General features: G+C 52.5%; 1 protein-coding gene across 6 annotated transcripts in view; it reads right to left on the bottom strand.

The window, feature by feature from the left end:
* The window catches only part of SMOC1 (SPARC related modular calcium binding 1), a 152,423-nt gene that overhangs the window by 5,948 nt on the left and 120,949 nt on the right, over nucleotides 1-25,526 (bottom strand). For all 6 annotated transcript variants that reach the window (XM_078053848.1, XM_078053849.1, XM_078053850.1 and 3 more), the window contains 4 exons: nucleotides 13,794-13,986; nucleotides 13,116-13,198; nucleotides 11,257-11,362; nucleotides 1,937-2,181 (listed from right to left, as the gene is read on the bottom strand). In XM_078053848.1, the coding sequence (XP_077909974.1) occupies nucleotides 1,937-2,181; nucleotides 11,257-11,362; nucleotides 13,116-13,198; nucleotides 13,794-13,986 (627 nt within the window). The remainder of the gene's footprint in view (nucleotides 1-1,936; nucleotides 2,182-11,256; nucleotides 11,363-13,115; nucleotides 13,199-13,793; nucleotides 13,987-25,526) is intronic.

Here is a 25,526-nt window from a genome sequence, read left to right as displayed (position 1 = left end):
GCTCTGGGAAATACGCGATGGTGCCAAGCACGGCACTGGGGGGGGGGGGGGGCTCCTCAGGGTATGGGTGCTGCTGCCTCAGGCAATAATCTTAAGAAGAACAGTGATGTTGAACTTCTATCCAGGTCCTTCACCGTCTCAGGCACTGGATAAATGTTTTCACTCACTGTCCTACTGAATCAGCACAACAGATACCCTGGGTGCTCCCATTGTACAGATGAAGAGACTGAAGGCCAGAACGGCTGCGTGGTTTGTCTGTGGTGAAGGAGCTAGTCTGGGGCAGAGGGCAGGGTTTGAGTCATGACATTGCACTGCGTCCTGGGGGAACGCACAGAGGCGTCCTCAACCAGACAGGAGCGGTCAGAGCAATGAGCCATGGAGGGAGCAGGTCCCAGACAGGGTCCCTAGCGGTCATTCATCCGCTTCCTGTGCTACCCGCTGGGTTCAGTGCCTACCGAGGGTTAGCACCAGGAAAAGCCCTTATGTTTCCTCCCTGGGCAATCTCAGCTTTTTCAAAGCTTCCACTTCAAATAAATTGGTATCACCCGCCCAGACCCTTCACCCGCACTAGAGAACCACCCATCCTTCAGGTGCATCCAACCTGACATGTCCAAACCATACTGGTTGTCTCCGTTTCCCGCACTGCAGCCAGAATGATTTTTTAAAGCAAAACCAATCCAATCATTTCTCTGCCTGAACCGCTATGACAGCTCTCTGCTGCCCTTATGAAGTTGAGACTCTCCCCTTGCCTCCCGTCAACCCCCCCAGCTCTTGCCATCTTCAAATACGCATTTCAGCCCCACTAACATCTTTCAGTTCCTCTGCTACTGTTCCCTCACGTCTACACCTTCACGCTTCAGCCGCCGTAGCCGAGAACACCCCTCCCACTGACCACTGACACTTGGGCTCGGCCATCTCCTACCCATTCCTCAGGGCCTGGTTTAGACTAGGGCCTGGCAAACTTCTCCGTCAAGGACTAGGTAGTAGATATTTTAGGCTTTCTGGCCCATGCACAGTCTGTCATTTGTTCTTCTTTGTTGAAAATTACATCCCTTTAAAAATATAAAAAGCACCCTTAGCTCACAAGCCATACAAAAATAGGCCACGGACTAGATGGGGCCCGTGGGCCATGGCTGGTTTAGACATCACTTCCTGCACCAAGTTTTCCAAGGCTGTCTGTCCCTGAGCTAATTTAAGTGCCCCTACACATGTTCCTACAATACCCCACACTTGTTCTATCATGACAGAGATGATTAGGTTTCCACCAGAATCCATGTTCTCCTCCTCTTCCTGGGCTCCCCGCCTTCCTTACTGTGCCACCCTTCCAGCCCGGGAGATAGGAGAGGTGATGTGTGTCACTGCAGGACTGGCCCATAAAACTCCCCCACATGCACTGCTCCGTGCTTGACTCCATCTGGCTGACTAGGAATGGAAATGACCCCCAGGGTGACCTTGAAGCCACATAATAAAAGATGACGAACCATTCTCAGCCAAGATCTCTGAGAAACTGCACAGAGCAATCTCCATTCCTATTTGTCCCACGCACGCACGCACGCACGCACGCACACACCATGACCTGGAATCCCGCTGAACTATTGCGTGGGCAAGATGAACAAACTTGTCCTGTGTTGAGCCATTACATGTGTGGGTCTACTCGTCACCGTGGCCTGGCCTATCCTGAGGCACTCCTACAGCACTTACCACAGTGTCTATAAATACTTCCATATTTGTCTCCTTGGTAGACTGTGGAAGGACAGGGATTTTACCTGTCAACTCCTTCACTGCACCAGGCATCTCGTGTAGAGCATAACACACTCTCGGTAAGTAGTTGAACACATGAGTACCCGGAGTCCCCTCTACAGCGGGGAGCCCGCGGTCCCTGTTCCCCAGGTGAGCCACGTCCTGGAGGGCCAGGAGCACAGGAGCGAGCACTCACCTTCTTTGCTGACACCCAGGCAGCCCTTCAGCTCGGGCAGTGAGATGACCTTGTCCTTGTTCAGGTCACAGTAGTCAGTGAAACGCCGGGCACACTTCTTGGGCTTGGCTTTCTTCTTCACGTAGCGCTTGAAGGGCTTCATCTCCCGCTTGTTGATGTCGTTGCTGCTATTGCTATCCAGCTGGCTGAAGTACCAGTGCACCACGCGCTCCTCCAGGGTGTGGCTGGGGTCCGGTTCTGAAAACCTGGGCCACAGGCAGACCCCCCGCCCGCCCCGGAGAGCCCCACTCAGGATCCTGCAGGGACCATCCGCCCCGCCGCAAGTCTCTCCCCCAAGGTCAGATGCCAGGGTCCTCATGCTGTGCTGCTGGCGGGGGAGAAATGGCTCTTCCGAGCCAAAGACCTCCCGGCCCCACTCGGCCGGCAGCAGGATCGAACCATCCTCTCCTGCTTGACTCTCAAGACTGGAGAGTTTATTTCTCCAGGGTCCCTGAGTGGGCCCTCCTTGTTACATGAGCCTGTCTCACCCTCTACCATAGCCAGGAGTGTTCTTGTACAAGATGGGTGCTCCGGATATATTGACTAGATTTAATTCACCTGAGTAAACCGCAGCCGGGATCCAAGCTGTCCTCCTGGCCTGGTGTTCTCTGCAGGACAAGCTGCTGTTGGCCCGGGAACGTGAACACTCAACGAATGGGACTATGGGAAAGCGTGCTCTGAGCATATGCACACACCCAACACCAGGCCAGGTTCTGGGATGAGTGGCCCTGGCCTCAAACTGCTCAATGTCCTGGTGAGACAGAGCCAAATACCCTGACATCAGGCAGTGATGATTCCGTGTGAAGTTCCCATGGTCTGTCCCTGTCAGGCACCAAGTACAGTAGGAATTGAGAGAAGGCGGTTGTGATGGACACAAACAGAGCTTCTGAAACTGGCAAGTCCCACACCTACTGGGGGTGCGTCTCTCCATGCAGATATTTTAAGACTGGAGGTCTGGGATGGACCTAGGAAACCACAGGTATACTAGAACCCCTGGGGATTTTGCTTAGGAGTACCAGACTAGAGCAACCAAGAAGGCTTCCTGGGCTCAAGGGGCACAGTGATGACCACAGGTCTAACACAGTCCTGTCAACACAGGACATAAAGTGGCAAGACCAATGTTTTTATGTGTAGCTGTACGCACGCCCTACCCATCCATTTTCTTTACTTACACTCTATCTCCCCCACCCCCCACAAACCCATTCAGGGTGCTAGCTAATATGTAAAACTTTTAGAGCCAATGACTGCTCTGCTCCAGAGGGGGTGACTATGGCTCCTGCCCTCACGGCTTGGCCCCGAGTAAATGTGGCCCAGGCCCTTGTGTTCAAAATCCTGGGCACCTTTCCCTTTGTAGGGGGGAATAAGGCTGAGGTTGGGAGGCCAACACTTTCAAGCAGTGTGTAGGGCCCTGGGTTAAACTACGCACCACCACGGATCAGAAGTGGAGGTGGAGGGGCTCACTGTCACACAGGGATCCCGGACCAGGGCTTCCGGGCTGCCAGCACATTCTGAAACTGTATCTGGCAAGAAAAATATCCAAGGCACTTGCCAATACCTTGGGGTTCTTCCCTGGGGTTTGCGGAGTTTTCCAGAAGGGAGGGGAACCATCTCTGACCCCACCCTTATGAACGAGCCAGCAAACTCTTTCCCTTTCCCACCCCCAAGTGACCTCAACGTTTAGGGGAAAAGAAGTTTCATTACCCCAAAAAGCCAGGCATCCCTGCTAAATGCCCATTCCTAATTAACTGGATTGCAGTCCTGGGCAGGCCCCCCTGGGCATCCTGGGCTGATTCCCAGACAGCACAATTACTCCATCTGCCAGTGGGATGTCATCCTGACAGGTTTAATGCGGGGAGTATCTGGGGAAGGTGTGAGGGACCATCCGCCCCTGGCTCTTTGGGGATCTGCCTAGTCTGTCATGGAAGACAGGCTCAGAAGGTCTTTGGAACAGACGTGGAGCTATTTGTTGTGGAACTCAGATTTTTGTTTCTGCCAGCTCCTGGTATTTTGGTGTTTTAGCGCTCCCTCTGTTTTACCCACAACATTCACTCTCAAGCCTGCAGCGTAAATCGGGTGAGCAGGGGAGAATTCTCTATCAAGATGTCCACGGCACAGAAGGGAGGGTGGCCAGCTCCCTCTCAAGCACCCTGCCTGCCTGTGTTCCCCTAAATGTGAGGCCCCCCCCACAGCTGCGGAGGAGAGCCAGGAAGAGCCCCAAGGGAGGTGCTCCAGTGGTCCCACGGAGTGCTCTCCCCCTGGGTCCCTTCCGCCAGGGGCCCTGGGAGCCCCGTGGGCAAAGGCAGCTCTTTAACCTTTAGGCTCAGCATAGCGTCATGTCTACCTAGAGGCTAGAATAATAAAGCTTCAGTCGCCCAGCCGGGAAGGGATGAGGTCATCCCGCCCAGCCGCCCTGCCAGGAGAGGCCCGCTGCCTCCAACACGTGTTGCTGGGGCTCCCGCCAGCCCGGTTCTCAGGGACTCCACCAAGGGGGCTCCCCCACCTTCCTTTGGGCTGGTCTGCGCAAGAAGCAGCCCTTCGCCCCACTTTACAACCTCTGGGAGGTTCCCCCCATGCAGAGTGACCAGCATTTTGCTCTTGCTCCCTCCTCCTTCCTTTTCTTCTGACTCTCCCTCCCTGCCTGTCTCCCTTATCCGCTCGGTCCTGCCCTCCTCACTCCCCCAGGGCCCTGTGGCCATGACCCCTGGCCTAACCTGGCCCTGGGGGCTCCGAGGATACTCACTTCCCCGGGAGAAGTCCTCCGAGGCCCTTCCAAGCAGTGTCTCTGGTTCCCTCGACCCTGCCACACCCTCAGCCTGTCCTGTGGACCCCGGGGGGCTCCCTCTTCCTCCTTCCTCCCCAGCTAGCATAGGGCTCCCTGCTTCTGAACTCCTTTGACTTCCAGAAACCCACATCCCACCCCCACCCCTGACCACAGAGCCCAGCTCTACATGTGACACTCGCAACGCAAGGGTCCTACTTGGGAACCCAACGCTTTACCCTGGCCGAGCTCCAAGTGCACTTAAAGCAAGAATTTCTTAGCTTTGAGGGATCATGGACCCTTCAGAGAACCTAAACAAAGTCACGGTCTTCTCTGGAAAATTGCATATGCGCATAGCACTCTGCTGACTTTTGGGGTTTAATGGACTCCCTAAACCTCATCCGAGCTAATGCATTCAAGTGAAGAACCCTTGATCTAGAGGGAAGGAGACTCCAGCCATGGTCCCAGAAGAATGTTTAACAGTGAGCCTTCTGGAAGAAGATGGGGGGAGACAAAGGATGGTAGCTGGAGGGGTTTGGAGGTCGTTTCCAACAAATATTTCCAACAAAACAAAACAATAGAAAACTACTGAAGGCATTTAGTCTAAAACTCTGAAAACCAGGTTTTTGGGTTTACAACAGCCTTAAGTCTGCACCATGCTTCATACAAGATCGAGTCAAGACTGAGATGGATCAGGAGTCCGGGTTTAGTCAAACCGGCAGTGGGCATGCATGTGCGAAAGAGCCAAGAGAGGCCTCAGTTAGTTAAGGAGAAGCTGAGATTTTCCCGGGGAAGTGCTGGATGGGTGGGGCAAAAGGGCCTTCCCCAGAGTTTCCAGAAACCTCTCAAGCAGTATTGGAGTCCCTTCCATCACAGTTAGACTCTCCCAAACTTACCCCTGACCTCAAAGCCATACCCCACTGATCCCTCCAGCTCTTGCAGGTTCTAGAAGTATCCTCTAAAAACATTGGCAGCTTGCACTCCTAGCTCTAGGCTTACTTACACTGGCACCAAACCTCCAACCTTTCTCTCACATATGTACACACAACCCCTGCTGGAGATCACAACTGTTGGAATTGAAATCTGCTCACCAGGTAAGGGCTGGGGACCCTACATCAGAGGGCAAGACAGTTCCTTAAATCACTTCATATCACTGGTCCGTGCCATGGGCCTCCCTACAGGCAAGGTTCCACTCTACTAAAAGGGCTCACTGGGTGTGTAGAGTTATCCAAGCGTCCTTGGATATGGTACGGAAAGTCACACCCAAAGGATACCAAATTCCAGATTTTGGAAAAACAAATCCAAAGACTGGTGTCAGCTCCATCTCTGGGCTGTTTGGGTGGCTGTCCTGTTGACTCCTGCCTCCAGGGATGAGGGACCCCACTCGAGCTAGGTCCCTCCCTGGACTGGCCCCACTGAGTTGTCTCCGGAACGGACAGGTGACAGGTGCTGCCCTTCTCCTGCAACACTTTCAGTTTTGCTTCTGCAGCCTCCCCCTGCCAGGCCTTGGCTGCAATGCACAGCTGGAGAGCCGGCCCCATGCGCCACAAGAAAACTTGCTTTGGCCAAGCTCTTGGGCCTTGTTCTGCTGTCCCAAGCAGTTTTAAAAGAAGGTGAGGCGGGACGGCCTGGGAGCGCTAGCCAAGCCAAGCAGACCAACTGAGCCCCATCTGGAGAGGGGTCTGGGCCCTGCCAGCTGGGCGGGCGGGTGGGGCTGGGAAATGCCGAGTCAGCCACATTCCAACCTCTTCCTTGAAAGGCCATCGACAAGTAGCTGCGCTGGGCAGGAAGGAGGGAGCCACAGTACAGACGGTCTCTCCTTAGGGGACCACATGAGGGGCCAGAAGGCTCACACAGCCCACCCCACCTCCCCTCAAAATTGACTTTCTATAGGGTGAGATGGAGAAAGGAGAGGGTTTCCCTGCTCGAGAAGATTCTGCCAGCTGGGATCTCAGAACTCTTCCTTTGGGTCTGATAAATGCTAATGGGCACCATGGGAGGGCTGATCCAAGGGGGAGCTCTCCTCCTGGAGCCCTGGTGGGAAGGACCATGAGGATAATTCCATCATCCCCCAAACCTTCATTGAGAACTGCCATCCTCCCACGCACTAACCACAGATGGTTCTGTGGACATCCCATTCTACTTTGCCCATTCTTAGATTTGGGCAGTACCGCTCCCCTCCCAACCCCAAAATCGGTCTGGAAGGCCAAAAAGGAAGCAGATATCTCCCCTCCCTGCCATGTCCTATAACTAATAAGTCATCTTCAAATTGGATTAATTTCACCGATAAAGCTTCAGCATCCCTTCCCCCATAGCTGTAGTGCGGCCTCTCCTCACCTGTCTCTCTGATGATAGCTGTAACCTTCCCACCCCATCTTGCTCCCTTCCCATCCAGCTTCCCTAGAGCCTTCAGGATGATTCTTCAAAAATGCTCACCTAATCATGGGTGTCGTGCTGCCCTTGGCATGAATCACAAGGCCGGGCGTGATCTGGTCTCTGCCCAAATCTACAGCCTCACCTTCTGCCTGCCTCCCAGATTTAAGCCATACTTCTCACGTCTCCTTGCACAGGCCCTACTCATGGCCCCTAGGGCCCCTCTGCCTCAGTCCATCTAGATTGGGGCATTTTCCCTTCATACATGAAGATGTGGCTCAAATGTCATCTCTGTGAAGCCTTCCCTCACATGCCCTCCTGCCCCCAAGTCCCTGAGGCACTTTCAGGGCTTCTATTACCATACTGAGTTCATAGTGCAATCATGGATTATATACCTCTTGTCTCAACCAGACCGAAGCTCCTCCAGGCCAGGGACTATGCCTTTGTCCCCGTTTGCCCCCAGAACCCCACACAGCGCTTATAACAGGGAAGAGCGGAGATGTAAGAGTTCATGCAAAGCCCAAATCTCCAGGCCTGACAGGTGGTAGGTTGGGGAGAAGACACGACTTCTTTGTCCCCTCTTCCCACTGGCCCCAGCGGATGTCCAGCCTTAATTACCAGACCCTGAGAGGAGGGAGGAGGGATCAGATGTGTCTTCCTTGACTTCAGCCTTCTGTGCCTACAGGCCCAGTGCTGCCTGAATTCAGGGCCAAGGCTAAAGCCCAGGTAGCCTGGATTCCCAAATTTTCTTCCACAGCCCTACTCCAGATGTGCTGCCCAATCTTCACCTGCCCTATGCCTTAGCGCTTACATCATAGAAGAGTGCCTGGCCAGGGTCCATCCACACGGTGCCCCAAGTCTCTCGGGCCCATGCAGGGTGCTGTCGGGCCCTGGTGACAGAGGAGCACCATGGTGAATTTGATGGCTAGGGTAGGCCTCATAGTAAGGCTTGCAGTAGGTGGTGAACCCTCTGATGCGTAGGATAAAGAGGCCTTATCAAGGCATGCCTCTCTGCATCACCCAGGGATCCATCCATCTATCCACCCATCCTTCTAGCTGCTTATTTGTTCAACAGATATTTATTAGGCATCTACTATGTGCCAAGGACTATTCTGAGTTCTGGGAATACAGCAGGGAAGAAGGCAGACAATGTTCCTTCTCTACAGAACTTAAATTTTCACTCAGGAGGGGTGAGACAGACAATAAATAAACAAACCAGCAAAACATCAGCTAGTGTAATGCTTGGCTGAGAAATTAAAAAGCAGTGTGGTGATAGAAGGTGACTGGTAGCCCCTTTAGATTGGTTGGTTGCTAAGAAGGTGACATTTAAATGGACAATTGGGGCCGGTCACAGGAAGATGGGGCCTGATATTCCAGACTGAAGCAGAAGCTGCCATGGAGACCCGGGGGGCAGGCAGGAACCCAGAGGGTTCAGGTTCAAGGCTTGTTTGAGGAACGGAGAAGGACCAGCAGCTGGAGCACAATGATGGGACGGAGGACATAGCTGGCGAGACCCTCCTGCAGGCCAGTTCAGGTCGGAGCTAGAACTTACCCTAAACATAATGAGAGACCTTGGAGGGCTTGAAACCCAGGAAAACTGGTAAGCCTGGCAGCAGCCTCCCCTACAAGGGCTTTTCTCTCCCTCTTCCTGCCCCCCACCCCTCTTCCTGGATTTCTAAACTATTTCTTGATTCCCCTTGCCTGTCTTTTGATTTTGAGTGCAGCCTCTAAGTAACACAATTACCAGTGCGGTTCAAACTTTTCATTCCCATCAAAACCAAACACGGGTTTGGCATAATAAGAGCTTAAAATGAAAAGCATGTTTAGGAAAGAATATGTATTTTTTTAATCTTCTCCCAAGCCTGTATCTGTATTACACCTAAAAGAGAGGGTTTTTAAAAAGAAAATCTCTTCCCCCCTAAGGACACATTGATATTAAAAACTGGTATTAAAAACATTATACACTTCTTATTTTTTATTTTCTGTAAAGATCCCTTCGGCCTGCGATTTGAGGGCAAGGCATCAAGTCCTGATGTCCCCTGGCTGGGGACCCCCGCCTGTGCCCTCAGCCCCTGCAGGCCCCTCATCCACTGGCCCAGGACCCAGTCGGGCCTGGTACTTCCCTGGCACCCTCAGTCCACCTGGGACCCCGGCCAGACCATGCTCAAGGGCTGAGCTCCCAAGGAAGCAAGTGGGACGCACCTGAAAACTTGTCTCCTCAGGAGTGCTTGCAAAAGCAGCAGGCAGGCTCCCCGAGTGGCTGGTCAGAGCCAGCAGCCCCGGGGGGCTCTGGGTGGGAAGCAGCCAGACCTGGAATTTTGAAGCCCATGCCCCCCCTCCTGGGTACTTTTTCCACTCTCTTCTAATAAATACAAATATCTCATCCTCAATTTTGCATGAAACAACCGGTATTCCAAGCATAAGTAACAAAGGCACGGAATACTGAAGAAGCGCTCACAATCTCCCCCGCCCCCTCTCCTCGGAGGTACGGGTACGGTCCTCTCTACTGTAGATGCCCAGTGGCTGAGCACTGTCGGAGCACCCTCGGCTGCCTCCAAGCAGCTCCCGTCTGCCAGCCTGTCAGCCCCTGTCTCCATCTTCTCAGACGCGGTGCTGTGCTCCTCCTGGGGGGCCTGATCCCATCCACGGGGCGTGCAAAACCGGAAACCAGCCCGAGAGCTCACAGGCCCGTGGGGCTGCTGAGTTAGTGCACCGGACCAGCAGCTTCCGAGAGTGGCACCCAGGAGGAGGCAAGCTCTGCGCTCACTTGGATGTGACCTCACCTTGGGTTTTCCGGACAGCCAGCCTCACCTGCCTCAGGGCGCAGCACCACTGATGGCCCTGCACCCCCGTGCTGGATACACGCCCTGCGGCTCTGCGGCTCGCCAGCCTGGTCCCCTTACAGGCCTGGGAGCCCGGACCTGTCACCGTGCTGGCATTCCTTGCCTTGCTGATGACATATGCCTCTGGGCAGATGGGAGGGACCACCCCCCCTTGGTGAGCCTCCGAGCCCAGAGGCAGGCTGCCCATCCCTGCCGAGCCTGGCTACTTCCTCCGCTGCTGTAGGAGCCAGAACCCCCTCCACACACACCTCCCGCCTCCCCCCCGCTGCTGTGCCTCCCCTCTGGCTTCCTGGTTCCCGACTGTCCCTTCTGTCTCATCTGTTGCTACTCTCCTCTCCGCCTCACTCCATCCTCCCCAGCCCAGCCATCCTGGACTATGAATGTGCACTTTCTTGGAGCCACAGTATTCTTTCCTTTTTCTTGGGATGGCTCTCCTTCTTTCACTGGCTAAGTCCTACCTGTCCTTCAAAATTCAGCCCAGCTATCACCTCCTCCAGGAAGCTTTTCTGATTCCTCCAGATTGAGTTGGCAAACCCTTCTCTGTTCTTCCATCTCATTTCTAGCACTTAGCACACAATTTGCAAGTATCTGTCTACAGCCTAAGGTGCCCACTAAGCTGCTTACTTTGAAGACATGAATATGCCTTACATCCTTGCACTCCCAGGCCTTAGACCAGTGCTTGGTGTGCTGCGTATGTTCACCAGGTGCTGAAGGGATAGATGGGTGGATGGATGGATAGATGGATGCATGCATGCATGTGTGCTCCAACCACTGACCTAATGGGCTAACTGATTAGTGAGTGTCGGGATGCTGGTCACAGGGCGTGTGTGCATTTCAGCCTCATGTCAGGACTGCCTCAGCCCACATATCAGTTCCTGAACTAAATTGGATTTGGATATGGCAATGTCCAATCCCACTGCCGGAGCCCTTGGGATTTTCAGGAAGCCAAAAAGGCACATGATTCCTGCCTTCTCAGAAGAGAAGAAAATCACCAAGTGCTGTGTCTTCCCCCTCTGCCCATTACAGACCCCTCCTCCTTCCTGCGACTCTCACCCCAGTGCATCTACTCCTGAGACTAAGGTGCTGGAAGTCTCCAGATACCCTGAATTTGCCTGTAATCAGGTAACTAAAAGGTAGAGACAAGCAATTCCCAAAGAACAGGGAGGGGAGAGGGTGAGATTTTTGGCAGAAGGTGGGACCAGCCCTTGCCCTGCCTAACCCCTCCCCGCTCTCCTGGCCTCCTGAAGCTTCTGAAAAGTCGGGGACCCCCATCCCCCACTGGGTCTGAGTCCTGCTCACATTCTCACCTCCCACCTCCAGTAGGCGCTGCTGAGTTAATGGCCTGCACCATGTCAGTGGTGAGGGCATCCAGTAGGCTGGTGATAAATTCCATCTTCTTCCCTTCTGGACAGCCTGAAAGATAAAGTGAGATTTAAAAGCAGCTGTCAGGTAAGTAATCAAGTAAACAGCTTCTTCAACGGCCACCATTTCCCAAACTTTTCCAAGTCCTTCTTGTCCAGCCAAATCCACTCTGAGAACTGTTTATTGCTCAGATGAGTCTCATAAACCTCTGCAGTTCCTCTACTCACGACCTACAAGGGACCGTCAGAACAAGCAGAAAATCATGCTTTCGCTTTTCTTCCATTCCACAAATTTTTGCTGAGTGTCAACTGAGCCACTGTGACAAATGTTAGGGATTCGGTACACAGGGTCCCTATCCGCCCAAGTCTGTGGTTTCCCGGGAACGCAAGCTCGTTCTGGGAGAGTCTGGGTGGTCAGGTGGTCCCTGGTGCGTCCCAGGTGGTCATGCTAGAGCGTGAGAAACACTGCTCTCCCAGGAAGGAGCAGGTGCTGAGGGGGCACAAGGGATGGAGCCAACCCCCAGTGGTCAAAGTTGACTCAAGTAGCCCTACCAGTTTATTTCTCCAAGAACCGTCTCCTTTCTTCACTTCTGTCTCATCCAGCTTAGGTTATGCTGATAAAACCTCCCTTCCTTTGTTTCTCGCTTGCTCCATTGCACTGTTCCAGGAAAACCCCAAGTCTCTCCCCCACACATTAGTTCTGCTGGTGTGAGCAACCAGGGAGGTGGGCGTCTCTGTAAATTCGTGACTGCCAGCCCCAACTGTTCCCACAACCCTCCTCTCTGTGACAACAACTCACTCTCTTCCCTCCACAAACCCGCCAGGTCTCTGGTGAAGCGCCACCTTCTCAGAGAAGCCCCAGGACCCTGAAGCAGGTCTCATGCACTCTCATGCACCTCTCCCTGCACTCCTACTCTTTCCCTTCAGAGCACCTCTCACGGCTACGTAGACCGGCTTGTATTCATTTATTCGTATATTCTCCGTTTCCTCCGCTGTGGGAGCCCCGTGTAATTCCGAGCACCGGATCGTACCCAGCGCCTGGCACATCGCACAATCTCAGTTCACAGTCATTGGGGGGATGACCAGAAGGAGGTACCCTGGCCTCTACGACTCCCATCTTGGGACAGGGTGGTTTTTACAACCGGACTTTCAGGCGCCTCTGCTTTCAGCTCACAGGGTGGAGTCCTGATGGGGAGTGGGAAGGTGGCCCAGCTCCCCTCAGCACTGATCCCAGTCTGTGCTTGCTAAAGACCACCGTGTTCCAAGCCACCAATATTTAGTGACCTTATTGTCACTCCCTGGCAGAGCACACTCTAGATAAGAGAAACCCATCACAGCAGCCAGTTGGAGGACCTGGGCCCCCTGCCTGCGCGTCTTGTGTCACATCCCAGTGGGAGTCTGGTGCCACCGGGATGATTGTGCAAGCACCGTACAGGGCTGGCCACGGACACTGCCCACGTCCCTCAGGACAGCCCCTCCCTGAAAGCTCTCCTCTCAGCTCCCAGAACACTGTCCCAATCACCCCAGGATGGACAAAGAATTGCAGGATTGCATGGACAGGATTTTAACCTAATGACCCATTTTGAAGATAAAAGCTAAGAGCAAGGAGGAGAAACAATGTGCTCAAGGGCACAGGAGTAATTAGGGACAAACCCCAGCCTAGATGCAGATCTCAGGACCCCCCCACCCAATCCTACAGAAGAGGAAGCAGAGTCAGAGCAGAGGAGGGAGCCGCTTCAGCACAATGGAAGGTGGAGGAACAGAAAGAGGTGAGAGCACCAGCAAGGGGCAGCCTTGTCTCCCACCTGGCAGCTCCCTGTCCTTGAAGGGATCATCCACCTCCGCAATCTTGGCCCTGGCATCGCTCTCACAACTGGGCATCACGTAGCTGGGAAGAGAGACACGGGTGGGGGGGGGCATGGGGAAAGGTGAGGAGGGGTCGGGAACTGAGCCCACTGGAGCCATGCCCAGCAGCAACCATCCTGCTGCCACTAAGCCTAGAACTCCCAGGGCTGGCAGCAAAATATCTCCTGCTCTGTCCAGCACCTGCCAGGCTATCCCGGTAGCAGTGTGCCCACTGAGACATGTTCGGGCATGTCACTGTCATCACTCAAGCAGAGCGATGTCACCTTGTGTCTGCACGCAGGATCTTTGGGATCCACAGAACCGAGGGACTCAGGCAGGGCCTTAACGTCCTAGCCAGTAAACTGAGGTTCTGAGGGGCTACCTACTTTTCCAAGGTCACCCAGCTAGGAGGGGATAGAATTGTGACCAGAACCCAGGACCCAGGTCTTTCTACCTGAACCTTATCTGCCCGTGAGCAGAAATGTTCTCCTAGTGCCATGATTCCCACCGGGCCAGGCAAGCAGGGAAATGTGAGGCTAGCCTAACAGGAAACTGCTCCTCCTCCCCCAGGGTCCATCTCAGGGACTGGACAGGCTCCGAGGGTGGGGGATGGGGGGCAGGGGGTGGGGAGGGCTTACCGCGTGGAGGTTCCGGGCAGCGGGCGCCCCGTGTCCACCAGCACACACCAGCAGTAGCCAGTGGACTGGTGGCACTGCACAGGCTTGTAGAGCCCCCCGGGGGCGCACTCGGGGATGACAATGCCCTCCCGGGGATTCTGCCGGGCCTCTTCCAGGGCGCTCTGCCTCTCCTGGTCACACGAATGGACTTTCTCTGCAAGAGAAGAGGCAGCCTGTGGTGACTCTCCCTCTCTCGTGGCTTATCATTGCTGCTTTCTGAGCAAGGATCCGGCCTGGCCCCGAGCAATGGATGGCTGGGGAGTCACCAGGCAGAGCTGTGGTTCCCACACTGGTCCACAGTGGGGGTGGGGGTGGGGGGCTGGGGGCCCAGAACCTCCCTGTAGCCTCTCCACTGCCAGGGGTCATTAGCACTCACATGCAGTACGTTCCACGGGCCACAAGCCCGCAGGGGCTGCAGGGCCGCTCCTTATCTGAACGGCACTTTGCCCCGGGGGTGGAATTTCCGGGCTGTTTGGAGAGTGGTTCCCGCTGATGCACGGTCTCCTGGCTCTGGGAGAGGCGGAGGCGCAGGAGCCTGACCCCTGAGAGCTGACAAGCTGACGCGGGCATGCCTGTGTGTGCGGACACTCTCCCAAGCCCAGCAGGACAGAGCCACGGCCGCCAGCCCCAGGGATCGAGGCTCAGCGCCCAAGAGGAGCAGAATCAGGGCCATCCCCACTCCATCCCAGGCTCCAACACGGCTGAGCAAAGTAGGCTTGACAGGCCCGAGCCCAGGACACAACGCTGCTCTATCCGGTGGGAGAGAGAGACGCCCACAGGAAGCGTCTGCGCTCAGCAGCCGTGGGCAGCCTGTGAACGCGTCTGAACGGCCGAACCTCGTTCCGCGAGCCGGGCCCAGGCCTGGCCAGCTCGGGGGCCTCGGCCCCACACGGCCCCTGGCCCGAAAATTCCACCCAACGGTCTACCTGCCTGACTTCCCTTTCCTGTTGGGTGGCTGTTGTTGTGTTTCCGTTTGTATTTTCGTTATTAAAAATAAATAGCATTGGGGATTCTTTTCTTGGTATAAAGAAAATTGTGAAAAACCCAGAATCCCACCAAAGTTAAACACTACCTTCCCTAGACCTTTGCTCTTGCACCTACAACATGAAAATACCTATGCACACACCTACTTGTTTGTTTTTTTACAATAAAAGGGGTCACATCATAAACCTGTACTATTACTCTGCTTTGTCTATTTCTTTATTATATCTTTATTTCTTTCACGAACATGATGCCACAACTTCCCTCTTGAAGATGACAGGAATAGTCTTGGGCATCCCATGAAATGTTAACAGTGTGTTATAAAAATACCATTCTTCGAGCCAGGAGGTTGGTATCAGTAACCTGGAGACTCATGCTACTCATTGAATAGCACCAACGGTCAAAATAACAGCAACTCAACTCTAAAGGAGGCAAACCTCTGAAATAACAGCTCCGTCAATGACCCACAAATGAGCTGTACAGAGGTTTCAACACAGCAGGGGTACACGGTGCCGCGAAGCAGCCCAACGCTGTCTTGGGGAAAAGTCACACAATGGGGAAAAGATTCTTTGTCTCACTCCCAGGAAAAATGTTGAAAAGCAGTAGCCCAGTGATTCTCCTTGCGGGGGAGGGGAATGTCTCCTTAGGGGCATAAAGATATCTCAGGGTCAGGAAGTGGGTATGCCGAACACATTCACTATTAAAATATAACTTTGAATTTGGAAAATGAAAAAAAAAAATACTACTGTTTTTATAATGTAAACACAGAAAAACTAAACAGAACCTCCTTGGCTAGACGAACAGGAGTTCCCAACAGCTGACAAACCAGAGACTAGGGATTCTGAACCCGATTAGAACTACCACCAGAAGAGCCTCTAGAGGCAGCTGGAGTAAGAGACAGAAACTGATTGGTTTATCAGAGACATAAAGCTGGCTTGGAGGCCCAGAATTTTGACTTGGGCCCCTGGCTAGGATGGAGCCACGGCCCCTGCCAGGGACGATGCAAGAGTTTTTCAATAGCTCCCCCAATCCCAATTTGGTTACCTTATTTCCCGACCTCATATTTCATGCCCAGAGAAAGGCGACAGAGGAGCAAAACCAAAGGAAGACAGCTTTTTACTGGCACCACGTTCGTGCAACAACCTCTGACGGAGGCTTTAAATTAAGATCCTCCCGGCCAACGTTCTAAAGCCATCAATCCTGGGGCGCCTGGGTGGCTCAGTTGGTTAAGCGACTGCCTTCGGCTCAGGTCATCATCCTGGAGTCCTGGGATCGAGTCCCACATCGGGCTCCCTGCTCAGCAGGGAGTCTGCTTCTCTCTCTGACCCTGCTCCCTCTCGTGCTCTCTCTCATTCTCTCTCTCGCAAATAAATAAAAAATAAATAAATAAAATAAAATAAAATAAAATAAAGCCATCAATCCAGCCTGAAAGCGAGAGGCAGAGAGAGTGAGGGGAAGCTTACCCAGGGGCCGGGAGAACGATAACCTGACTTCACACGGTTGGGATCCCGAAACTGCAGAAATGTGGAGAGGAGCCATCTAAGAGGAGGTGGCAACCAGTGGTTTGGGGGCTGTCGACAGACTTCTGGAAGTCCTTGAAGGCTGCTCTGACCTGGGTGCAGCCAGCTTCCACAGAGGCCGCACGGAGCTCGACGGAGAATAAGAACCACACAAGTGATAAAGCTCGCTAATTTGGAAAAACGGGGGCTGGCGTGGAACTAGAGAGAAGGCTAAGTGTAGGGGTTATGGCTTGTTGGCATATACGCTTATTACTTTAGGACAGATCCTGAAAATTCCAGATGCCCCTCTAAGAAAGAGACAGGAGAAGTTTATAATAATATCACTAACCACTTGTGAAGAGTACCCAGAGAATTTATCTTCCAACAGAGAGAAGATCTCCTTTAAAACCATCTTTATACTAATAATAGAGCAAATACTCATTGAGTAGTATATGCCAGGTGATAGACAAAGGGTTTTGCTTGCTTAATCTCTTTGTCCATCCGAGGGGGGCACTATGAGTATGCCCATTTTGTAGACAAAGGAGCTGAGCTTTGGAGGGATTCATGAATTTTCCTATTCAGCCAGAGAGAAGAGAGCTGGGACCCCAGTGAAGGTCTTCTGACTGTCGAGCCTATCTTGCTAAATTTTAGACACAGGTTACTGCCTCTAATCATTTGCTCTGGGAGAAAAATACATTTACTTTTAGCATGAAGTTCTTCCAGCTTAGTCGTTTTGCAGACTCCCCAAATCTGCCGCATTCGAAAGCAAGTGTGTAAACTCATGTACTTGCCCATTAACACAGCACAGCTTTTTCTGAACCAACGATTTTTCTCAGCCTAAACAGACTACACATCTTGTACCCGAGTATTTTTGCCTCTTTGCTTTGGAACTGAAAACTTAAAGCCACATTCGTCACTCACCTGCCATTAGAGAACACAAAATGAATACGAATAGCTCACATCTATTTCAGTGTTTACCGTGGGCCAAGCTTGGTACCAGGCACTTGACTTGTATTAACTCACTTCAAGCTCATCACAAGCCTCAAGATAGGTGCTGTTATTACCCTCACTGAGCAGAGAAGGACCCAGGAACACAGGCTGGCTGCAGGGTTTCCTCAAGGTCATACAAGTAGGGAGGAGCAGAGCGGGGGTTCCAGCCCCGGGGAGTCAGCTCCTGGGCTATGCTCCCCAGCCCTTTTCAATACCATCTCTCACTGCCAGATGCTAGTCTGATTTTTATTTGAATCCCAATTCTTCTTTTCCTTGGTGTGGCAAATAGTTAGAAAATAGCTCCAGTGAATTGCACCTCCCCGTATCCATGCCCTTGTGCAGACCCCTCCACCCAGACGCTGACTGGCTTTGACCAATGCAAAGGGCAGACTGGGGTTCCAGTGTGTCACCTCCAGGCCTAGGCCTGTAGGGGCCTTGCAGCCTCACCTTTCATCTTCTTAGAAGCTGCCCTGAGAGCAGCACAGAAGGAAGGCAGGCCAGCACACTGGAAGATGAAAGGCACACAGAAGAAAACAGGAGACCCTCAATCCGCAGCCAGCACCAACTGCCAGAGGTATGACCTTGGCTATCTTGGCCACTCCTGCCCCATGGACCCTCCAGCTGGATGAGCTAGGAGTGAGTTCAGACAGAGCCCATCAAGGAAACACCCAGCCAATCCACAGAAACATGAGAAAGGATAAATTATTTTTGTTGTCAGCCATTGAGTTTTGGGGTGGTTTGTTACCAAGCAATAGAATGTTAAACACCTCGACTTGCTCAACTCCATATTTATCAATTTGCCCCTTATATAAGGACTTTTGTAGCCCTCTCACACCCTTCAGTCAATCAATGGATCAATAATAAATCAATCAATCGATTATTCCTTCAGAGCTTCTCCAGAGCTCATGCAAATACAAATCAGAATGTACCAACGGGCATAAACTCATTCTGTATCTGAGGACCCAGAAGCCAGCCCCATCCTTAGGGCCGCTGTCACCCTCTGCCCTTCTGGGTCGCCTCCCAAATGAACCTCAAAATTCACAACTATCCATTTTCCCAGGTACCAAGAAGTCACCTTGCAATAACGTAAGACAAGGGGTCTCCTTTGAGGGTCTCTTCCTGACCCTTGGTTCAGAGAGGGAGCTGCCCAGAAGGAGACATGTCCACCGCTTTAGAACATTCGGTCTCTGCTTCAGAAACTTCAGGGAAGGATGACAACATCAGAAGGTCCGGCCTGATGGCGAGGGGAGCAGTCAGGGCTGGCCAGGGGGCGTGCGGAGACAGGCCCACACATTCTCACACACTCGCGCACCCCACCCGCACAAGCCAATGCCAGGATGGTACGAAGGAGAGACGAGAGCCACGCCACTCCTCACCTGGCAATGCGGGCTTTGAGTTTCACTGACAGACCGCTGGCTGCCTGAGAGAAGAAATACAACAGAACACTATCCCGTGGAAGAAGGGAGGACACGGGCTGGCCCTTGCCACCAGAAACACAGCCGTCTCTGCCATCACTTACTCTAGCTCCAGAGCAAAGCAGGCCTGAAGCGGGGCGGCAGCGGCAGGGAGGGGGACAGGCGAGGGAGAGACTAGGCTGAACCAGACGAACCCAAACCCTGTCTGCGGGCCCAGGGCACGGGCTCTCACGTGTCCCGCCAAGACAGGATAAGCATGGAGAACAGCTCGGCCTGCTGTGGCTAGTCCCTGCCTCTGTGCCTCTCAATTACTCGTGGTAATTAGGAGCAAAGGAGGGCGTGGACAACCCAAATCCTCGGCTAAGCCCCAATCCTGATTTTAGCCCAGAGTTTATCCTTTTGTCCTGGGAACTTTTTCTCCTTTATCATTTTTTCCCTTTTTTTTCTTCTTCACTTTTTTCTTTTTTAAACAAAAATGACCAAGAAATATAAACATTAGAAGATTCGAGTTTCAGGTCCTTGGGCTGGTCTTTCTTTCTGGTTGCTGCCTTCCAGAAGAGAAGCTGCTAAAAGAAGGAGCAGAGAGAAAAGCTGAGACACTGGGTAACCCGAGTCAGCAGGTATCCGTGGGCCAGTCACATCGTGAACTCTCTGGAGAAAGAGCAGGGGACCCTCATGGTGATGGAGGCAGGGTGGGGAGAAGGCAGTTAGTCGGGGCAGGTCAGTAGCAATCAGGGTTCTCCAGAGTAACAGAACCAATAAGAGACCTATATCTACATCTACATCTATACCCAGATACCTAGATCCGTCTATATTGAGATCTACCTCCCTCTCTCTATATATTCATATATATATATGTATATATATATGAATATATATTTCATAAAATCCAGATACATAGATCTACCTCTATCTATTCACATATATATCTCTCTCTCTTTATTTATATTCATGAATAGAGATTTATTTTAAGGAATTGGCTCATATGATCATGGGGCTGGCAAGTGTGAAGTTTGCCAGGCAGGCGGCAAGCTAGAAATTCAAGTAGGAATGATGCTGCAATCTTGAGTCCAAAGTCAATAGGTCAGGCCAGCAGGCTGGAAAATCAGGCAGGATTTCTGTGTTACAGTCTGGCGGCAGAATTCCTTCCTCAGGAAATCTCAGTTTTTGCTTTGAAGGCCTTCAACTGATTGGACAACGCCCGCCCATGTTATGGAGGGTCATCTGCTTTACTTAAAGTCAACTGATTGCAAATGTTAATCTCATCTAAAAAAATACCTTTGCAGCAACATCTGGACTAGTGTAGAAACTAGTCTACTGGTGTAGAAACTGGGCACTGTAGCCTAGCCAAGTTCACACATGAAATAAACCATCACAAGGTCCGTATGAAAAATGAGAGCAAGAAAAAAAAAAACCTGGTCTTACAGAAAACTATACACAGGAGAACCAAGAAGAGTCACGGGCCATAGAAATGTGCACTGGGAAGGTGCCTTGATGAATGATGCAATATGCCTGGAGAAAGAACCAGAAGCTCTCCTCCCAGTGGAGGCACGGTTGATAACTAAGGGCAGCTGCTCAGGCCATCCTGACCAAGAGCTGCTTTTATGAGACAAAAGGAAGTGGGAAGCTGACAGAATGGAGGATGGTGGGCTGAGAGAGGAGGGTGCTCCCGGAGTCTCGGACCTGACCCAGGATCCTGAGTGACCCATGAGATTAGGGCTCACAGGACGCAGAGGAGGTCAGGGGCCTTGGTGGACACAGGTTCTCACACAGTCTGGTACTGGGCCTAGGTTGGCACTGTGTCAGCCTCTGGAAAGGTCACAAAAGTTCTGTAAGACATAGTAAGAAGAAAGAACTAGCCCTGAGATCTTAGCCTATCCTCACTTCAGGCCTTCCTCTGTCCCTGAAGCTTTCCCTGAGGGCCCCAACCTCCAGTGAAGTCTCCCTCTACTGAGTCTAGGACTGAGTATCTGCTCCCCTCGAGGAGCTGTCACCCTTGGGACCGTGACTTGTCTGGACCGTAGGTTCCTGAGAGCGAGGACTCTATGGCACCCTTCCTCATCCTTCCCTGCTCCCACCCCTGGCCCCCAGCTCCTTATTCATAGCAGAACCATGGAGCCTCTATTTAAAGGATACAGAAAGAGTATTTAGTCCAAGAACCCCTCTATTGCTTGAATCCCTGCTATGTGCCATCTCCAGCCGCGGAATTCTGTTCTAGCCTGACATTTCAGACACGGGGCCACCCACCGCTGAGTAAATGCCCAACGGTGGGGCTGAGACCACAGAGGCTGAGAAAAGAATATCTATCCCCTTGACTCATCCTGGAAAATGCTACACTCCACCCTCAGACTATCAAGCACTGGATTTTCTTAGGGGGAAAAAATCAGTGAAAGGTGACCCGCCTGGAAATCGAGAGGAGCTTATTTATGTTTCACTGTGAAAGGAATCGTCCACCAGGCCAAGAACATTAAGGAAAACACTAGCGTTGTGTCGCCCACAATTAGCCTGAAACCTCTTCCAATACCACACGCCCACCTAGCCTCTTATCAAAAATGAATGCAATGCTGAACAATAACCCAAAATAACAAACCATGTGTTAAAAACAACCTTTCCTAAATCACGACTTGAAATTCCAGAGGCAGAAGAACTCACGGCCCCTGCCTCTGGGTTCCCTGAGTCAGCATGTGAGGGTGGCAGTCGTCTACGCCGCCGACTCAGGGCAGAGAATCCGCCGCCGAGGGGACTGCAGACACAAGAGGAGGAACAGGTAGGACCAGGTCCAAAGGCAGTGACTTTCCTGGTCTTGAAGGGCTGGGGATGTGGTCTGCTGGGGATGTGGTCTCCAGGGGAGGACATGCTGCTGGAGCCCATAATCTTCAGGAGTGATTTATGGAACGTCAAGGAGCAGGCCCTTTTTGTTTACTTAGCCACAAAGAGTTTTAGCACCTGTGGTCTCAAGCCAACTATGTGAAGAGGTTATTTTTCTTACTTGTGGACTTTGCACTTTTTCACAGGAGGGGCCAAGTGGCCCCCGGAGGACCATTTTTCCAAGCACCATGTGTGGGGCTGGCTCTGGCCTGCCACCGTGGGCCCTCCATCACACCCAGCACTGAGCTGCCATTCGGCCATCACCGATTCCCGAGTCAGAGTCATCTAGGGACTGCGAGAGCCCCCGAGAGAGGAGGGGAATGCACAGAACCATTGCTCAGGGCTCACTTCAGATCTGAGGACAGACAACAGGCCTAGAAAAGGAAAGGCCCAGAGGAGAGGCCCTGCCAGGTCAGAGAAGAAACAGCCTCACTGACAAACAGAATGGAGTCAACCCCTGAAACTGTGCTCAGGGGTGTAGCAGGTAGAGGTGGGGGTGGGGAGAACAGAAACAGAATATGCACAAATTTAAAACAGTCACCTCTTCCACTGGGATGGGTTCTTCCATCTCTTTAATCTAAAGGCCCTTTCCTCTAGCAGGTGGGTACCCAAATGAAGTGAAAATGATACCATCACCCAATCTTAACCTACAGAGGGACTTTGGACCACTGGAGGAGGGTGGTCTCTGGAGCAGATGACCCCTTCTGATGGACTAACTGGACAAGAGATGCTCTTCACCTCTGGCCCAGAATAGGTGAGGAGGCAGCAAGGCTCAGTGGGATGGCTGTTCCCAAATGCCAGAGAGAACTCAAGGCAGTCAGAGGAACAGGAGCAGGGGTGGCATGGGGACACCTGGGCTTCCTTGGCAAGGCTGAAAGCAAGAGTAAGAGCCTAGCTCTCCCACTCTCGCACCCTCCACCCCAGGGCCTGGCACAGGGAAGGCTCTGCGGCTGTTTCATGGAAGTCAACAACAGCTGGAGTAGAGGCCATACAGGGTGGTGGCCAGGAGCATGGGCTTTGGGGTCAGACGGATCAGTCTCCACCACGTGTTAGCTCTGTGACCTTGGGCAGTTTCCTTCAGCTCCCTAAGTCCCAGGTTCCTTACCTGTAAAAGCAGGGTAATGATAGCACACACCCCATAGGGTCTCTGGGGGATTAAGTGAAGCAGTAGAGGCATTTAACCTGGCCCCAGAGTCAGCTCATAAATAGTCTAAGATCTTAGCCGGTCTAAGGTAGCAGTATCCTCAGCAAATGTGGAATGAACCCGGGTTTCCTGACCCATCGCCGTGAATAACTGGTCTCCTCGGTTGGACTGCAGGGATGGATCAAGCGTGGGTAATGGGAGCAGTCTGGGCCAAGTGCAGGGGATACAGAGGCACACTGCCTGTAGGCGAACTAAAAAAATTATAATGTAACTAAGAATCAGTTAGAGGAGACTTCCTTTCTATGCTCGCCATGCCAGCAACTCAAAACAAGATCAGTGATAGAACATTTCCCTGCACTGCAGTGGACCGCACCACGGCCCCCGCCCTCTGGCACACCAGGGCCCAACAGCCGGCTCCTTCCTTAGACATTACTTGCATTTCCTCCCCTTCGCACCACGTAGAGGCCTTGGCACATAGCAGTTTTTGATGGGCCTGTGACCCTGGACGAGGCCCTTGACTAGCCGGGGCTCTTTTCGGACATTGAAAATGAAGTGGTGGTACTAGATGATGCACTCTCGAGACCCACAGCCTTACAATTAGGGAGCATCTGGCGCGCTTCCCCACGGCTTGGGGACCTGATCCAAACTCCGCCTCCCATGCCCCAAACCCCGCCTCCCACATCACAAACTCCGCCTCCCACGTCCCAAACTCCGCCTCCCACGTCCCCGCGCAACCTAAGCACGAGGAAGGGGGTAAGTGAGGGGCAAGGCTGTTGGTTCCAGGTTCTCCCCTGTACCTCTCAACCCCTTCAGAGTCATGCTGTGGCTCAGAGGCCCCATCTCCAGAACAAAAGTCACCATGCCCATCCCACATCCCCGACGCTGGCTGAGGGCACCTACTCACAGGGGTGTTTGCAGTCGGGTCTCTGTAAATAGGGCGTGCTTCTGGGACAAAATGTCGTGGGTGAGGACGTGGAAGGGAAAATTACAAACCAACCATCCTGTGTAAATAATTTCTCTCTGTGGAACCTAAAATGGCCAGGCATGGTTCACCATTGTTGGAAGCACTGACTTCTGCCTTCCCACACAGAAGAAACTGAGGAGTGGAGGAAAACAAGATATAAATTCTACAGCAGATATTTCTTCAAGGATGGATCGTCCCAATATAGCATACAGGCACTTTTTAAAAAAACTTTTCCCCCAAAGCATCACTGACTCACATCCCCTCAAATTTTAGAAAAGGCTCCATCTCTCCTGCCTCATGCCATTAAGTGAGCTCATGTGACCCTTCCACCAAAAAGAATGTGAAATGCTTCCCAGTGGTTTTGCAATGACAAGTACTGAGAAGTGGCAAGCTGTGTTCTTTCTAGTTTTGCTCAGTAACTTCATTGACCTTGATCTGACAAGCTCTGTCCTTTAAGGACAAGAGCTAGCAAATAAAAATGTAGGCAAGAAGGAAGGAGGGGGCACATGCTGGGGCGGGGGTGGGGGGAGGGAATGGAAGAGATAGTTTTTAATTTGTCAAAGTGTCATAACTTCACTCTTCATCTCCCAAAACACTAATGTGTGAGTGTGTTTATAAGATATATACCCTGCCTTCTCGCAAAGCCATTTTACAAATAAACACAGAATGAGGACCCTCGGACAGAGCAGAGACCATAGCTGACTTCTAGCAAATTGGAAGGAGCCAATTGCAGTACCTTAGCAGGACCTTTAGTTTCAGGTTTTTAGTAGCAGAGGCCAAAAGAAAATGCTAGGGCACATGGTTGTGCTATCAACACCAAAGAGCGTACAAACTCACCTACGGAAAAAAACCTTCGCTGTTCAAGCAAGGCCCAGAGGCCGATCATATTCTCACCTCACCTCACCCGCCCCACCACCGCACCCCTATGTCCGAAGCAGATGCGGTGGGGTGAAGAAGCAAGACAACTGGGAAAGCTAATTTTAAAACAAGGAAAAAATGGACTGCGGGGCTGGGCTCCCTGGGGCCTCCGAATATGTGTATGGCTCCTCTCTGCAAAGGGAAGACTTGAGAAAGGCCTTTGTTGCTATGGAGAGAGCCATAGGGATAACCACCCTTCCCTGTCCCCAGCTCCATTCTCCTGGCCATGACTGACCAAGACACCTGCAGCAGATAGATGGGCAGGCGTCCAGAAGGCCAGTTATAGAAATAAACATCAAGGGTTTGCTTTTATACAGATATTTTAAATGCTCGCAAGCCCAGACCCGTCCTCGGCTGCTAACGTTAACGGATTACTCATTCTTCCTTACAATCACGTCATGTGCGAGGTTCCAGGTGGCTGTGGGGTATTTGCTTACAACAGCTACCGCTGGTTTCCCTGAGAGCTGTTTATTTTTCCAGGCCTCAGGTCATTACATCACCCCGCGGTTTCTGGGCAGGCCAAGAGTGTTGGTTTGGGGGCTGGGGGATCCGGCCAGGAGGTGCCGCTGCCTCAGTGACCCCACATCCCAGTCACAGCAGCTGTCCCAGCAGGAGCTTCCCTGGTGAGGAGGGAGCAGTCCAAGTGCAGCCAAGGGGCCCGCAGCAGGCCGAGAGGAGCACGCCACTGAGGCCGGCAGGTAGGAGCAGGGCTGCTGCCAACAGCTGACCCGCCACGCGGGTGGTGACTTAGGCAAACGCTCCCACGTGTGCGGAGACGGGGCTGTTTTCATGGCAAAACTTACAAGAAATGCATTTCCACCTTGTACCCCTGGCTGATGGCTCTGTCTTGGGGAAACAGAGCTCCCCCAAGCTGCTGCGTTCGGGTGATGCCCGCAAGGAAGCTCTGCTGGGCAA

The sequence above is a fragment of the Halichoerus grypus genome, chromosome 8 (genome assembly GCF_964656455.1).
Source record: "Halichoerus grypus chromosome 8, mHalGry1.hap1.1, whole genome shotgun sequence".
Taxonomy (NCBI): Eukaryota; Metazoa; Chordata; class Mammalia; order Carnivora; family Phocidae; genus Halichoerus; species Halichoerus grypus.
Note: the sequence above shows the minus strand (reverse complement) of the source record. Positions and strands in the feature narration are given on the sequence as shown.